Source organism: Callorhinus ursinus, unplaced genomic scaffold (genome assembly GCF_003265705.2).
Source record: "Callorhinus ursinus isolate GAN/ISIS: 27379988/994484 unplaced genomic scaffold, GSC_fseal_2.0 scaffold36, whole genome shotgun sequence".
Taxonomy (NCBI): Eukaryota; Metazoa; Chordata; class Mammalia; order Carnivora; family Otariidae; genus Callorhinus; species Callorhinus ursinus.
In genome coordinates this window covers 15,901,057-15,919,003 of record NW_027397098.1, presented here as the reverse complement: position 1 = coordinate 15,919,003, position 17,947 = coordinate 15,901,057, and the positions used below count along the sequence as shown (strand labels likewise).

The window sequence follows — 17,947 nt, the reverse complement described above, 5'->3', positions numbered from 1 at the left end:
AATGGAAAAACGTTCCACGCTCATGGATTGGAAGAACAAACATTGTGAAGATGTCAATGCTACCTAGAGCAATCGACACATTCAATGCAATCCCCATCAAAATACCATCCACCTTTTTCAAAGAAATGGAGCAAATAATCCTAAAATTTGTATGGAACCAGAAAAGACCCCGAATAGCCAGAGGGATCTTGAAAAAGAAAAGCAAAGCTGGCGGCATCACAATTCCAGACTTCCAGCTCTATTACAAAGCTGTCATCATCAAGACAGTATGGTACTGGCACAAAAACAGACACATAGATCAATGGAACAGAATCGAGAGCCCAGAAATGGACCCTCAACTCTATGGTCAACTTATTTTTGACAAAGCAGGAAAGAATGTCCAATGGAAAAAAGACAGTCTCTTCAACAAATGGTGTTGGGAAAATTGGACAGCCACATGCAGAAGAATGAAACTGGACCATTTCCTTACACCACACACAAAAATAGACTCCAAATGGTTGAAAGACCTAAACGTGAGACAGGAGTCCATCCAAATCGTAAAGGAGAACACAGGTAGCAACCTCTTCGACCTCAGCCACAGCAACTTCTTCCTAGAAACATCCCCAAAGGCAAGGGAATCCAGGGCAAAAATGAACTATTGGGATTTCATCAAGATAAAAAGCTTTTGCACAGCAAACGAAACAGTCCACAAAACCAAAAGACAACTGACAGAATGGGAGAAAATATTTGCAAATGACAGATCAGATAAAGGGCTAGTATCCAAAATCTATAAAGAACTTATCAAACTCAACACCCAAAGAACAAATAATCCTATCAAGAAATGGGCAGAAGACATGAACAGACATTTTTCCAAAGAAGACATCCAAATGGCCAACAGACACATGAAAAAGTGCTCAACATCGCTCGGCATCAGGGAAATCCAAATCAAAACCTCCATGAGATACCACCTCACACCCGTTAGAATGGCTAAAATTAACAAGTCAGGAAACGACAGATGTTGGCGGGGATGTGGAGAAAGGGGAACCCTCCTACACTGTTGGTGGGAATGCAAGCTGGTGCAACCCCTCTGGAAAACAGTATGGAGGTTCCTCAAACAGTTGAAAATAGAGCTACCATATGATCCGGCAATTGCACTACTGGGTATTTACCCCAAAGATACAAATGTAGGGACCCGAAGGGGTACGTGCACCCCAATGTTTATAGCAGCAATGTCCACAATAGCCAAACTGTGGAAAGAGCCAAGATGTCCATCGACAGATGAATGGATAAAGAAGAGGTGGTATATATACACAATGGAATATTATGCAGCCATCAAAAGGAATGAGATCTTGCCATTTGCAACAACGTGGATGGAACTGGAGGGTATTATGCTGAGTGAAATAAGTCAATCAGAGAAAGACGTGTATCCTATGACCTCACTGATACGAGGAATTCTTAATCTCAGGAAGCAAACTGAGGGTTGCTGGAGTGGTGGGGGGGTGGGAGGGATGGGGTGGCTGGGTGATAGACATTGGGGACGGTATGTGCTATGGTGAGGACTGTGAATTGTGCAAGACTGTTGAATCACAGATCTGTACTTCTGAAACAAATAATGCAACATATGTGAAGAAAAAAAAAGAAGAAGATAGCAGGAGGGGAAGAATGAAGGGGAGTAAGTCGGAGGGGGAGACGAACCATGAGAGATGATGGACTCTGAAAAACAAACTGAGGGTTCTAGAGGGGAGGGGGGTGGGGGGATGGGTTAGCCTGGTGATGGGTATTAAAGAGGGCACATTCTGCGTGGAGCACTGGGTGTTATGCACAAACAATGAATCATGGAACACTATATTAAAAACTAATGATATAATGTATGGTGATTAACATAACAATAAAAAATTATAAAAAAAAAAGACAAAAAAAACCCCCCAAATACTCTCCACGTGCAGGTAGCTCCAGCAAAGCCACTGAAAATTTATCATCGCAGAAGCTGTAGGGGAAGGTTTCTAGGGAGTTAAGTAGGGCAGGGATCACAGCAAGAGTGCCTAGTGCTGATTTCAAGTTATGCAAAATGACACATCTCCTCCATTAGTAGGTCTTGCCTCACGTGACTGTAACGAATGCAAAGGATACTTAGGATATAGGGTGGCTCAGTCGGTGAAGCGACTGCCTTCGGCTCGGGTCATGATCCTGGAGTCCCGGGATCAGGTCCCGCATCGGGCTCCCTGCTTGGCAGGGAGTCTGCTTCTCCCTCTGAGCCTCCCCCCTCTCATGCTCTCTGTCTCTCATTCTCTCAAATAAATAAATAAAATCTTTAAAAAAAAAAAAAAAAAGGATAGCCTCTGTAGAGCCTGCCCCCTCCCTCCCCAAGTCCTGAGTTTCTCAGCATCAAATCTTCCTAGTCTCAGAGATTCAGGATTTTTGAAGAGGAATGCTGGAACTTACAGGTGGTACTAAGTATTCTGAGCTGAAGTTTTGAACTCCAGGAAAAAAAAGGACTACAAAGCAGGATTAAAAGCAGGATTTAGAAAAACCACGAGGGGCGCCTGGGTGGCTCAGTTGGTTAAGCGACTGCCTTCAGCTCAGGTCATGATCCTGGAGTCCTGGGATCGAGCCCCAAGTCAGGCTCCCTGCTCAGCGGGGAACCTATTTCTCCCTCTGCCTCCTTCCCCTACTTGTGCTCTCTCTCTCTGTAAAAAAAATAAATAAAATCTTGAAAAAAATTAAAATAAGTTAAAAAGCCACAGAAGAAAGAATGGCCAGCTTTTTTTTTTAAAGATTTTATTTATTTATTTGAGAGAGAGAGAGAGAGAGAAGGAGAGCCAGAGAGCACGAGAGGGAAGAGGGTCAGAGGGAGAAGCAGACTCCCCCCTGAGCAGGGAGCCCGATGTGGGACTTGATCTCGGGACTCCAGGATCATGACCTGAGCCGAAGGCAGTCGCTTCACCGACTGAGCCACCCAGGTGCCCAAGAATGGCCAGCTTTGAAGAACCCACAACTGTCCTGTCCCTGCCCCCATCCCAGAGCTGGATACTCCCTCAGTGCAACCCAGGTGGGGACACAGCCTGAGACGAAATAAAGTGACTCTGAAATCTAACATGAGCTCTTAGCCACATAAAGGTCCTTCATGACGTGAGCTTCCAGGCACGTTCAGAAGCCGGCAAGGCGTGAGACATTATGTTAATGTGTCATAACGACAGTTAGGAGCAACTTAAACTTTCCCAGAAATAAAATCAGTTTTAACCTTTTTCCTTTTAAATGTAAAAGCTAAATTAAGAAGATTTTTGTTTATAACAGTTGTTTTGAATGAAAAAAAAGTCGAATTTGTTTTATTTCACATTGGATTTTGCAGCAATCCAAATTAGGGTTTTTACTATTTATCTACCACAAGATTTATCAACTTGTCTCCCCCTTAGCGATTAGGGGACATACAGAATGATTTATCTTGAGATCTCTAAGTCCTAGGGTATTCCTGGTTTATAGCATGTGCTCAACACACGTTTGTTTCATTTATGTCCTAGGCAGTCTATAAAAAGCACAAAATTACACTATGTGCTTTGGCATTCTTCTCGAGCACTTAGAGTAATTACCAGAGATGAAGGTTTTGTCTGCCCCTGCACCCTCTTCTCTAGCTCCTCAACGCTGCAGTCCTGGGCATCTTACAAGCATTTGGTACTTTGTTGGGTGATCATATATTTTCCATAAAAACAGTTACTACTAGCTAGGGGCACCTGGATGGCTCAGTTGGTTAGGCGTCCAACTCTTGATTTTGGCTCAGATCATGATCTCAGGGTCGTGGGATCAAGCCCTGGGTTGGGTGCCGCATTCAGCAGGGAGTCAGCTGGGATTCTCTCTCCCTCTCCCTTTGCCCCTCCCCTGACTCACCCTCACGGGTGCACTCGTGCTCTCTAAGATAAATAAATAAATTTTTTTTAAAAAGTCACTAGCTATTAGAAATGACTCAGTTCCAGAAATGAAAGGAACTTAAATGACTCCTTCTTCTAAAGAAAACACAAATATTTTTGCCTTCAAATTTTTAATATGAACAATATCAGGGAATAATGGTTAAATAAACAATTACAATCAATTTGTTGTAATTGTAAAACTCAATGCTTTGTACATGAACAAATCAGTTACACTCAAACAATTAGCACCATTATGTTTTGTTAAAGTTCCAACTTCATTCTCAGTTTGGAATATTAACTTTGATGCCATCGTACATTCATACAAAAGCCAGTTTACAACCAAGAGCTTGAAATGGGCAATACGCTTTTGGCAAAATACTAGAAATATACTTGACATTTTTCAAGGATAAAAATAGAAAGTTGTTGATTTCAGTGAAAGGAGATAACGGTTCTTCACTGATTTATTATAGAGGAGGAAGAAAAAAATTCCCACCAAGAAAAGTTCCTGGGAAAGTGATCATTCAGAGCGGAAGGACAGATAAAGTGTTTTCCTATGAGCAAATGCTAACAGACTTCATCACCACTAAATCGCACTTACAAGAAACATTAAAGGGACTTCTTCAAGCTGAAAAGAAAGGGCACTAAATTAGTAACAAGAAAACACATGAACGTATAAATCCCACTAGTGAAGGTAAATATATAGGAATGGTAGTGGACTCTATAAAGCTAGCATAAAGGTTAAAGAACAAAGTAGTAAATAGAGATATACAAGATAAAAAAGACGTAAAATGTGAGAACATAAATGTGGGCAGGGGGAGTAAAAATGTACAGGTTTAGACTGTGCTTGAACATAACTTGTTATAAACTTAAAACAGACTGTTATAAAAATAAGTTGCTATATGTGTCATGGAAACCACCAAGGAAACACCTCTGGCAAATCCACAAAATATAAAGAGAAAGAAATCTAAGGGTAACACTAAAAAAGTCGTCAAATCACAAAGGAAAAGAAAAAAAGAAACAGAGAGATCCTACTGAAAAACAACCAGAAAACAATTACCAAAATGGCAATAAGTACCTACTTATCAGTAATTACTTCAAATGTAGAAGGACTAAATTCTCTAAACAAAAGACAAAGAGTGGATCAAAGGGGAAAAAACAAGAATAATCAATATGCTGCCCACAAGAGACTGATTTCAGATATAAAGACACACAGAGATGAAAGTGAAAGAATGTAGAAATATATTCCATGCAAATGGGAAAAAAAAAAAGCTGAGGTAGCAATACTTATATCAGAAAAAACACAATTTATAACAAAGACAGTAATAAGAGACAAAGAAGGGAATTACATTATGATAAAGGGATCAATCCACTAAGATGACATAACATTTGTAAATATTTATGTACCCAACATAGGAGCACCTAAATACATAAATCAAATATTAATAGCCCTAAAGGGAGAAATTAATAGCAATACAATAATAGTAGGGAACTTTAATACCCCACTCACATCAATGGATAAATCATCCAGACAGAAAATCAGTAAGAAAACAGTAGCCTTGAACAGCACATTAGACCAGATGGACTTAATTTATGTAGAACACTCCATCCACAAGCAACAGAATGCACATTATTCTCAAGTGCACCTGGAACATTCTCCAGATCACACATTAGGCCACAAAACAAGTCTCAATAAATTCAAGAAGACTGAAATCATATCAAGCATCGTTTCTGACCATAGTGGTAACAAACTAGAAATCAGTTATAAGAAGAAAGCTGGAAAATTCACAAATATGTAGAGATTAAACAACATGCTACTAAGCAACCAGTGGGTCAACAAAGAAATCAAAGAAATAAAAAAACACCTTTAGACAAATGAAAATACAACATACCAAAACCGACAATTTGCAGCAAAAGTAGATTTAAGATGGAAGTACTTGGCAATACAGACCTGCCTCAAGAAACAAGAAAAATCTCCAATAAACAACCTTACACCCAACCTTACACCTCAAGGTTGGTAGGAAGTAGGAAAAAAACGAATGAAATCCAAGTTAGTTAAAAGAAGGAAATAACAAAGATCAGAGCAGAGCCACACGAAATAGAGACTAGAAAGACGACAGAAAAGCTCAACAAAACCAAGAGCTGGTTCTTTGAAAAGAGAAACAAAACCGACAACCTTTAGTTAGACTCACCAAGAAAAAAGGAGACTGGACTCAAAATCAGAAATGAAAGAGAAGTTACAACTGACACCACAGAAATACAAAGGATCACAAGAGACTACCATGAACAGTTATATGTCAACACACCAGACAAGCTAGAAGAAATGTATAAATCCCAGAAACCAAACCTATAATCTTCCAACAATGAAGCATGAGGAAACATAAAATCTGAATAGAACAATTACTAGTAAGGAGATTTAATCAGTCATTAAAAACTTCCCTAACAAACAGAAGTCCACAAACAGATGGCTTTCCTGGTGAATTCTAACAGTCAAAGATTTAATACCTATCCTCCTCAAACTCTTCCAAAAAAAAAAAAAAAAGTGAGAGAAGGGAACGATTCCAAACTCATTTTATGAAGCCAGCATTAACCTGATACCAAAACCAGACAAGGACACCACAAAAGAAAAAAAAAAAAAACCCAACAAACAAACAAACAAACAAACACCCAGGCCCATATTCTTGATACAGATAGATGCAAAATTCTTCAACAAAATACTAGCAAACCGAATTCAACAATACATTGAAAGGATCACATACCATGATCAAGTGGGTTTATTCCAGGGACACATGGATGGTCCAACATCAACAAATCAATCAAGATGATACATCACGTTAACAAAATGAATACAAGTCCTATGTCCATACATGCAGAAAAAGCATTTAACAAAATTCAACATCTTTTTGATGAGAAACTCTCAACAAAGTGAATACAGAGGGAACATACCTCAGTATAATAAAGGCCGTATATTACAAACTCACAGCTAATATACTCTGAAACCAGGAACAAGACAAGGGTGCCCAATCTCAACTACTTTTATTCAACACAGTATTGGAAGTCCTAGCCAGAGTATTTAAGCAAGAAAAAGACATAAAAGGTATCTATATTGGAAAGGAAAAAGTAAAACTGTCTCTCTTTGAGGATTATGTAATTTTATTTTATTTTTTTTAAAGATTTTATTTATTTATTTGACAGAGAGACACAGCGAGAGAGGGAACACAAGCAGGGGGAGTGGGAGAGGGAGAAGCAGGCTTCCCGCGGAGCAGGGAGCCCGATGTGGGGCTCGATCCCAGGGCCCTGGGACCATGACCTGAGCCGAAGGAAGATGCTTAACAACTGAGCCACCCAGGTGCCCCAGGATTACATAATTTTATATATAGAAAATCCTAAAGATGCCACCAAAACCAAAACCAAACCAAACAAACCAAAAAACCCACAACCAAACTGTCAGACCTAATCAATGAATTGAGTAAAGCTGCAGAGTGCAAAATCAATATACAAAAATTGTATACCGTGAACTATCAGAGAAATTCAGAAAACATTTATAGTTGCATCCAAAAGAATAAAATAGCTAGGAATAATTTTAACCAAGGAGGGGAAAGACGTATACATTGAAAATGATATGACACTGATGAAAGAAGTTGAGGAAGACAGGAATAAATGTGAAGATATCCCATGCTCATGGACTGGGAGAAATAATATTGTTAAATGTCCATATTACCCAAAGTAATCTACAGATTTAGTGCCATCGATATCAAAATTCCTATGGCATTTTTCACAGAACTAGAACAAAGAATCCTAACATTTGTACAGAACCACAAAAGACCCCAAAAAGCCAAAACAATCTTGAGTAAGAAGAGCAAAGCTCGGGGCACCCGGCTCCTTGATTTTAGACTATATCACAAAGCTAAGGTAATTAAAACAGTGTGGTATTGGCATTAAACAGACAGATGAGTGGAACAGAGAGCCCAGAAATAAACCCACTCTTATATGGTCCATTAAGGAGGCAAGAATACACAATGGGAGAAAAGGAGTCCCTTCAATAAAAATAAATGGCAGTGGGAAAACTGGACGGCCACATGTACCAGAAGGAAACTAAACCACTATCTTACACCATACATAAAAATTAACTCAAAATGAATGGAAAACTTGAAGACTTGAAACCATAAAACTCCTAGGAGAAAACATAGATGCGAAGGTACTCAGTATCAGTCTTAGTGATTTTTTTTGGATCTGACACCAAAAGCAAAAATAAGCAAGTGGGATCACATTAAACTAAAAAGCTTTTGCACAGCAAAGGAAACAATCAGGACAATGAAAAAGCAAATTACAGATATCTGCAAATTATTTGTCCAATAAAGGTTTAATATCTAAAATATATAAAGAACTCCTACAACTCAATAGCAAAAAAACAATCTGATTTAAAAATGGGCAGAGGGACTGAATAGACATTTTTCCAAAGAAGGCATCCCGATAGCCAAGAGGCATATTTAGAGATGCTCAACATCACTGATCATCAGGCAGATTAAATCAAAATCACTGAGAGACCACCTCACACCTGTCAGAATGGCTGGCATCAAAAAGACAAGGGATAACAAATGCAGGTGAAGATGTGGGGAAAGGGGAACCTTGGGCACCGTCGGTGGGAATGCAAACTGGTGCAGCTGCTCTGGAAAACAGTATGGAGGTTCTTCAAGAACTTAAAAATAGAACTACCCTGTGATCCAGCAATCCCACTTGTAGGTATTTATCCAAAGCAAATAAAAACACTAACTTAAAAAGATATCTGCACCCCCTGTTCACTGCAGCATTATCTACAATAGCCAAGATATGGAAGCAACCCAAGAGTCCATCAAGGGGTGGGTGGATAAAGGGCATGTGGTATATGTATACAATGGAATATTACTCAGCCATAATAAGGAATGAAATCTCTCCATGTGTGAGACCACGGATGGACTTGGAAGGCATTACGCTAAGTGAAAGAGGTAAAACAGAGAAAAACAAATACATTATGATCTCACTTATTTGTAGACTCTAGAAACCAAGCTCATAGACACCCAGAGAGCAGACTGGCTCTTCCAGAGGTGGGGGACAGGAGGGAAAAATGGGTGAAGGGGGGGCAAAGGTACAAACCTCCAGTTATAAAGTAAGTCATGAGGTGTAACCTATAGGACGGTGACTGTGGTTAACACTAGTTAACAATAATACAGTATTGTCTATTTGAAACGTGGGAATTGGACACGAAGTTCCAACAGATTTTGGCAAGTTGAACTGGAAAACAGATCCTGGGACTCTAAGATAGTCGTGTGCATACAGAAGAGAGATGTGGACATGACGTATGCACTGTCTTATTACATAATTTCAGTTGGACTTCTGTGAGGAGCACGCACCTGTAAGAGTGTGGCTCTGAGCACGGTGGCAGGTGGGTGAGGACGGGCTGTCAGACCTCACACACCGCCCAGAAGCTGGGACGCCTGCACAGTGCAGAGACAGCCCAAGAAACACACCACCAACAACACAAAACACAGAAAGACAGAGAAAGGTTCCCCAGGGCTGTTCGAGCTCAAGCATCTAAATGTTCCAAAAGATCTGGAGCAAAAGCCAAGTCATAGATCCTAAAAGGAAGGAAGAAGGAAGAAAAGAGAGGGAGGGAGGGGGAGGCTGCCTGGTAGTAAAAGCAACACTACAGCAAAGCAGGATGAACTTGCAGGTATCTCGTCGAGAACGGGACGAAGCAGAGAATCATGGCGGAAGGAAAGGAGTTCCTTCGCATGATTTATTTTTATTAATTGAAGATAGTGAAATGCCCTGGTTCTCCTCAGTGTGCATGTTATTTATATTGGTAAATGGAGAACAGAAGATTGTTTCTGAGGGGTTGTTGACAACCTTCACCCACCATGTGTGTTTCCTGTCAAAGACCCCAAGTTTCTCATCTGGGAGTTCTGCTACCCCGGGCTCTGCAGGAAGCTGAACTTGGGGGCTGACGGTGAACTGCAATACTGAAGACCATCTGGAGCTACGTGGTAGTAGAACAATCTTATTCAGTGGACTTCTGTCTTTGCAGCAACACCCAATGATTATAGGTTCATCTATTTCAGGGTTTCTATAAAGCACTGAAATATATATAAAGCACTTTTCCACACTTTTTCTTGTATTAGCCAACACTTCCCTTTTACAGCCTGATAAACTACTATCTTCTTTTTGGAAATGCATTGCTTTCTCACATTCCTTTAACAAGTAAAAACCAAGGTTGACCCATAGCATATGTCTAATCTAGAAGAGTAAAATGCAATAAAATATAGATGATTTAAATGCAGGAGTTGTGATGCCTGGGTGTAGACAACACGTCTCAAATTTTCAGAGATAACTTTCGGTCTGCATCTTACACTTCGGTTCCTCGTAACCTTGCAAGAAGGGAAAGTCAGCGCTCCCTCAGCGAGGGCTGTCCTTCTGATCTAGATCCTCAGTCTGGGGAATCATGTCTCATCTCTGATGACCTGCCGTGGCACCGAGCCACACCCCACTGAGCGCTCGTGGGCTGACAGGTGAGTGCCGCTGTGTGTGTGTACAGGCAGGTCCGAGAGTCCCTGTATGTCGCAGGCGAGCCCGCGGAGGATTCAGCTAAGAAGCAGCTATCCCACCTACACACCAGCTCCCAGGCTGCATGTGGCAAGGGATGAGGGTCACCAAGGAAAGTCTTCATCTACTTCACTGAATAAAACCTATCTCCAAAGAGTATAATGAAAAAAATCAAGCTTATGCCTCATCCTGGGTGAAATGCTCTTTATCCACTTAGAATTACCCTAAAGTGGGGCACCTGGGTGGCTCAGTTGGTTGGCATCCGACTTCGGCTCAGGTCATGATCCCGGCGTCCTGGGATCAAGCCCCGCATCGGGTAACCCTGCTCAGCGGGGAGCCTGCTTCTCCCTCTCCCTCTGCTGCTCCCCCTGCTTGTGCTCTCTCACTTTCCCTCAAATAAATAAATAAAATCTTTAAAAAAAAAAAAGAACTACCCAAACATGCCCTAAAATGATGAAGCTGTGAGACGCATGCTCCCGAACCTCACAATCCATCTCTGCCGGGGAGGCGTAGGGGTAATGACTCAGTCTGGGCTGGTACCGCCTGGGGCCCCCCACCCGAAAGGCTGGCTCTGCATCATTTAATGTAACATCTGCTTCTTGAGCTGGACTGCCAAGGCAGAAACCAGTGTCATTCCTACTGCCAGTGCAAGCTCCAGTCACAAACACAAAACTGAAATCTAGACAAAGGTCATCTCATCTCACACAGGCAGATGCAACACGAGCCGTTTTGGTCTTTTAGTTATCAGCTGGTTTCTTTGCAAACAATGTGCTTCCTCCATGGCCCCTTACCCAGGGACAGCTATTTCCAGAGGTGTACAGATTCCAGTAATTGTGCTGAATGAAGAACTAGAGAAAAGCCTGTTTCTCTTGCTTTTTTGCATAATCACTTTGGAAAGACATGGTCTTTTCCGAGGGGTCCATGTCACAGGGTTTAGACACGAATTCTTTAACTGCCCATCATTCCTGAAGGCATGACTTTTGAGAATATCAGACATTCCCAGATGTAAAATCCAACATCTCGTTAGGGCTGTCACCCACTGATTTCTTGTACCCATCTCTGGCTTTTACTCAGGGAACATTTAGCAAGTAATAACTTTCCATATTCAAACTAAATACTTTTCCTAAACCATTTCCTTCCAGAGTCCCATTTGTGTGTGTGCCGGACACGGAAGGCGGTGCAAGGGGTCAGCCGGCCTGAAAATGGCCGCTGGGCCCAGAGGACAGTGAAGGAAGCGCAGAGAATTACCGTAAGTGAGGATGTACAGGGGCTTCCCGTTCGTGTCCATCGTGGTCAAGCACGGGGCCTTCGGGGAGATGGTCCCCCATCGCTGCAACGCGGCTTCCAGGGACGGAGGCCAGTTGGTGACCACTCCCAGCTGCTCCCCGCGCATGGCCAACATCTGTGCTCCCTCTGGCTTAGGCTGGTTCGGATCTGGTTGTTGAACTACATGCATTCAAACACAAAGAGTTTTCAAGAAAAGAACATCCCTATCAGTGCAATCACCTTTTTTCTTCTTTTTGAAGAGAGTAGAACACTGACACAAGTTTACTAGTGGACAGAAAGCATGCATGCCACTTTTCTAGAATCAGAGCCAGGACCCACATACTGGCCTCAGGCATAGAGAGGAAGCACTGAATTCTTACACTGTCCAAGACAATATTGGGATGGTGAACAAAGGGAGACCTGAGCGCATCTGTAAACGGATGCAGGCACTGGGTATTTCAACATGCCTGGAGTCGGGAATAGCAATGGCGCTGTTTAAAATATTAATTATTGATCAACACTCGTGATTCTGGACTCCAGAGCTCAAATCCTGCTAAACTGTATTGCCCTTAAACACTGACATGTAAATGTGAATTTGCAACACATACGCTGAATAACTAGCACAGAGCACGTTTTCTAGAGTAAAACAAAAATAAGTGCCCCGTAATGCAATCAGACAATTGCATTACGACTCTTCTGTTGAGGTGAGCAACTGGAGGTTTCTCCCCCTCACCGTTCGTGACTGACAATCTCCACCTGCTGGCTAGACAGTCGGCTGTGTCTTACTTGTGGTACAAAGGGTTTGGGTTGGACGTGGCAAGCATGACTTTGTCTTGACTTTATGTTCAAAGGCTCGGGAATGTGTACAGAGAGCAGGAGAAGGAGCCAGCCACACGCTCACACACTCAGTCCGCGTTCCTCAGAGAGAGCGCGTGGCCGTGAGCCACATCTCACTGTGCTGCCTGACCGAGGCCCGGCTCACGGGGCAGAATCCCAGTCTGCGAGGGCCCCGCACACGTGTGCCCTGGGTGTCTACCCGGCCCGCGTGCACTCGGCCTGTCTGCGAAGGGGGTAACAGGGCCTACAGTCTCCAGACAGGAGTCCTGTCTTCCGGGGAATGCCGAGACTGCTGATCTTAACGGGGCCCGCCACGACGATCTGTGGGGTCACGCGGACACGGGGAGAACGGGGTGGCAAAGGGCCCATCACCTTCCAGCAGTTCTTCAAAGTCATCGACAAAGAACTCCCGTAATGGCGGCCGCTTCGGTCGCTTGAGGGTGTTGACGAGCTGTTGGATTTTCGCCGACACCCGGCTACTCACGGGCACCCCTGGAAGACAGAACCATGGATGGCCTGATGAAGGGACAGTCAGCACCTCACCCGCGGACCAAGCAACCGTGACGCTGGTGCCGGGGCCCCATCTCCAGTGCTGCCCGGGACACCCCACACCGCGAGAGCTTGCCCCTGGGAGGACAGCAGGCCCCGGGGGCTGCAGAGGCCCCAGGAATGACACTCCATGACCACTCTACCCATCACCCGTCGTGGTGGTGGGAGGGATGTCAGACCCCAGGCTGGCCCCGTCCCCACCGCGTGTTCCTGAAACAGGTTCTGTCCTTCTTCATTCACAGACTCAGGTCCCTGCTCCAACGGGGGTCAGAGACCCCACACGGCAGGGAGACCCTCCCCAAGGCCCTGAGTCCTGAGACCACCGGCGTTCCCCTGTGGGGCCAGAGCAGTCTGCCGGACACGTCAAATTCAGGGAGATGGCAGGCCCCTGTCAGGCGCTGTCCCTGCACCTCCTGACAAAAGTGCGGGCACTCGAGGTCCATGGAGGGCCCGTCATCTCTCCTCACGGGTACCCAGCACCCTCCCATGTCTTTCAGCCCCACCCACGAGTGCACATTTAGGCAATGCATCCCGGAGCACAATTTAAATGCACCCTAAATTCAATCTTTTGCATAACACAGAATACTAGCCTGTAGCATCTATTCCTGTGTACAAATAAATTCTATTTTATAACAATATAGCTCTTATTTATAACAACGAATGACATCATTTTGAAAACTGAATAAATGACATGATTGTTGAAAAAGGCATGAACGACCCAAGTTAATGACTACAAGGAGTGCTAGGGTGCTGACATCCTCAAGGGGAAGAAGTGTGTCCTCTGCAGACACGTCTCATTCCGCGGAAAGGTGCTCAGACACACGGACAACCATGTCTTCCAGGCAGAGCAGTCATGCTGGAAACAGGAGCGGCTCGCGGACCGTGATGAGGGACACGTGCCCGGTGGGACGGACGGCACAGCTTGGCCATGCTGACCATCTTCATGAAAGTCACCTCTTCCTCAGTCTAAAGCACCACGCTAGCCCTTACCTGCCGATTGTTTTGTTTCACATTTAACTTCACGCTGCCCTTCTGCCAACCACTCACGGTCTTAACACTTCCACGCTAATTTCTTAATTGCTGAACCAACATTTGTTAACAAGTAGCAAGCACATCAAAATCTTATAAAACATCTGCTTCTTCTCAAGAGTAAATTCCCACCACACTGATGTTTTTTCTGACGTGGAAACACGTGGAGATACTCTGCACTTCTCATGTCCATGCCACCTTCCGTGGGAGCTACGTGACATATCAGAGTCCACTGTGTACCCACAAGAAACCTCCGCCCCGGCACACGGAAGGGCGGGTTGCAGGGACGGGGTTTACAAAGGCGTCGCCACGACCCCAGGAAACCTACCGTCACCCGTCTCCATGAGCTCCGCGTTGCCGTACTTGGGTGCCGTCCGTGATGTCGTCGAGCCCTGCGGCCTTTCTACTTGTATTGGGTGTTCTGAGGTGTAAGTGGTCACGTCAGGAGGTGCAGAGTGATTTTCTAGAAAGAAGCAAATCACAAGTTTTCTGATCATCACGACCGAGTTATTCTGAAGGGTAAGTGAGCCACAGGGTTTCACAAACTGCCACGTCCCAAGAGAAGACCAAGAGTCTGAGTCCACGTCTGCTGCAAGTCTCAGCATAAGGATTATCTTTAAGGTAACGTACGCCGCTCAAAATGGAACCAAGGTTGGTACCCCTCCCAACATAAAATTACAGTGGGAGCTACATCGATGAATCACTGCGGTGTGTTAACTAAAATAATGTTCTCAAACTGCCCGTGGCAACAGAGACATTGTAAGTTATGCATTTGTTCATAAACGAGTAATTTTCTCGTCTGTCGCGACAGAGGCAGCGAAGAGCTCAAGCTCTGCAGGCAGATTCTGGGGTCTGCACCTCCGCTCTGCACGTCCCCCAGCTCGTGGGGAATGTCTTAGCCTCTCGTGCCTCAGGGTCCTGCTCCCCAAGCGGACTAATATGGCCGGTCCCCTGCAGGGTGCAGGAATTGAATGAAACATACATAAGGCTCTTAGCACATTTTGTGACGGAGGATAAGCATTCAAGAGCTGTGAGCTGTTCTATTTGTTTTAGCACACACGATACTGAGTGACCGTTCCAAACACGTGTCTATCTGTGTATCGGTGCCGCATCCCATGCAGTGAGCCATGCCTGCACAGTCCCAGGCACCAGCCCCAGCGGGCACGTGGACACACAGGGGGGCTGGGGCTTCCAGCGTCCCCCGGTTTGGTGCCCGGTCCCCTGCTCATAGTTGCTCCCCTGAGACCCGTTACTCACCTGTCTGTGCTTCGGCTTCCTTTTCTGTAAGATGCCGATCATAATGACGGCACCGACCTTAAGGCGGTCGATACACGTAAGCACCCGAATGATGTTACTGCTGGGCGCAGAGAAGTCCGCTACAGGAGAGACCGTGGCTGCAGCACGGTGTGAGTGAGGCAGGAGCAGAAACCCTGCAGCAGCAGCTGTGGGGTCTCCCACGGGGTCTCCACGCAGCACATGGGAGCACCAGAGTCCTAGCTGCAGGCCTTCAGCAGACGGCTGGGTTCCCTGCGTATCTGCCCTGGTGTGAGCCACGCTGGGTCCCCTCACAGGTCACCCGTGCAAGTCCTCACCCCCAGGACCTCAGACGGGTCTGCACAGAGGTCACTAGGGCCACTCTAACCCCATGTAACTGGGGTCCTCATAAGGAGATCAGGACACAGACACGTGCAGAGGGACGGCCACGTGAGGACCCGGGGAGGGATGGTGTCTGCACGCCCAGGACAGAAGCCTCGGGAGACCCCAGCCCTGCCCACACCTGCACCTCGGGCTCCCAGGCTCAGGACGTGGGATGAGAATCTCTGGTTTAAGCCCCAGCCTGGGTGCTCGGTGACAGCAGCCTGCGCAGACTCACCCCCCACAAGGGCAATTTCCTCGACCTCAGCTCAGGAAGGAACCCCTCTCAGAAGGGTGAGGGAGGCCGCTCTGTCCGGTCACTGAGGGACATGCAGCTGGGGTCTTTCTTCCTCTGAGACTCGGTTTCCACCCTCTTCGTCAGCCTTACGCATGCTTCTGCCACACGTGCTTCACTCCACAGAGAAACGTGACCTGCTTCTCTGTGGCTAAGTGGTGTACCTGCTGGGGTCTCCTACTTCACGTGAAGACACAGCAGATGGAGATGCATCGTGAGCAAGATGCCAGCCCACCACCGTAACAAGGCAGCTGAAATGGGAGCTCACAGCACTGTGGTTTTATTCAGATTCACTCGTGTTTCAGTTATGCCATGGCTGCATCTCCGGTGGCGGCCCATCGGGGTTTGTGCTGGGAATGCTCCGCTCTGATGCCGGGGGAAGAATGATTCTGATACATCTGGCAACAGAGACAGCTGGGGGACCCAAAGTGCCTTCCAAATTTACTGATGTGTGTGTGTCACCTCCCCTCCACTGTGGGGTCGCTCCCCTCACCGCTGGCTTCTGTTGGGGCGCCAGAGGCCAGTGCCGCTGCGAGACACGCCATGCCCCGTTCTGATGAAGATCGGGACTCCACGTATTCAACTCTGAAGGAAGCTCACGTGTAACAGATGCTCAAGAAACACTTGTTGATGGGCAAGAACAGTGGATTCGGGCTGGAGGCACCGCTCAAAGGGCTGTAATGCTCATCAGCCCCCCACGTGAGCCACGGACAGCCATGTGCAGCAGGAACACCTGCTCACCAGCCCCCGGCGTGAGCCATGGATGGCCACATGCAGCAGGAACACCTGCTCACCAGCTCCCGGCGTGAGCCACGGATGGCCATGTGTGGCAGGAGCACCTGCTCACCAGCCCCCCCTCACGTGAGCCATAGACAGCCACGTGAGGCAGGAGCACCTGCTCATCAGCTCCTAGCGTGAGCCACGGACAGCCACGTGTGGCAGAAGCACCTGCTCACCAGCGCCCCCCCAACCTGAGCCACAGACGGCCATGTGGGGCATGAGCACCTGCTCATCAGCTCCTGGCGTGAGCCACGGATGGCCCTGTGTGGCAGGAGCACCTTGAGATCCTCAGGGCCAGTCTGTATCTTCTGAGCAAGTGAGCCACACTGGTTCTTGTGTCAGTTTCCCGGTCCTTTTAAAATCAAGAAAAAAATGGTGGCCACCCTCCAGCCACCTGTCAAGGGTCACCTCTTCCACTGAGAACCCCCCAGAGCTGCCCCCACAGGTGGGTCTTGTGTCATCAATGCTATATGACTTTGCTCCCAGCAGCTGACGGTTCCTCCAGAATCTGCAACTCAAGATGGCACAGATGTGGGGAGGGAAGGAGGCGGGAGGGGGCGCAGTTCAGCCGCCCTTACGACCCAGTAGCAGGGGTCCGGCTCACTCCTCGGACACCCCCTGGATGTTCTTGCCATCAATGCCCTGGTCTCCACCCCACCTGGACAGCAGTTTCTGGCCAAGACTGTCTCAGGGTGCAGGCTGGTCTCCCAGCTGAACCTGGAAACCCCCCGCTTCCTGACCTAAGTCTCCAGCTCCATGTGGCTCCCCGGGTCCTACTCAGACACTGAAGTGACACCAACCAGCCCACGGCATCAGCGCTCAGCCCATGTTGGAGAAACAGTCTGAAGAATGAATGAACACAGAATAAATAAAGCAACACTTCAACAACCACAGATATTCCAACATCGGCTAAAAAGCAGCTTTAATTCTGACTGTACGGTGGGGATGCCTAGGGTAAGTGGTGACAAATCCCACTTTAAAGCCGTGTTAGTTACTTCTCAGTCCCCAAATAACTTCTGAGGGAACAGTAGGAAATCTGGCTTTTACATGTAAAAAGCACGTGCTCAGTAGCCCACTGATGGACATGGGCCACAAGCAA

General features: G+C 46.0%; 1 protein-coding gene across 1 annotated transcript in view; it reads right to left on the bottom strand.

Annotated features, from left to right (window-relative positions):
* Nucleotides 1-17,947, bottom strand: part of DIP2C (disco interacting protein 2 homolog C) — a 281,152-nt gene that overhangs the window by 126,697 nt on the left and 136,508 nt on the right. The window contains exons 8-10 of the mRNA XM_073879852.1: nt 14,467-14,601; nt 12,933-13,052; nt 11,706-11,903 (exon numbers count right to left, since the gene is read on the bottom strand). Of these exons, the coding sequence (XP_073735953.1) occupies nt 11,706-11,903; nt 12,933-13,052; nt 14,467-14,601 (453 nt within the window). The remainder of the gene's footprint in view (nt 1-11,705; nt 11,904-12,932; nt 13,053-14,466; nt 14,602-17,947) is intronic.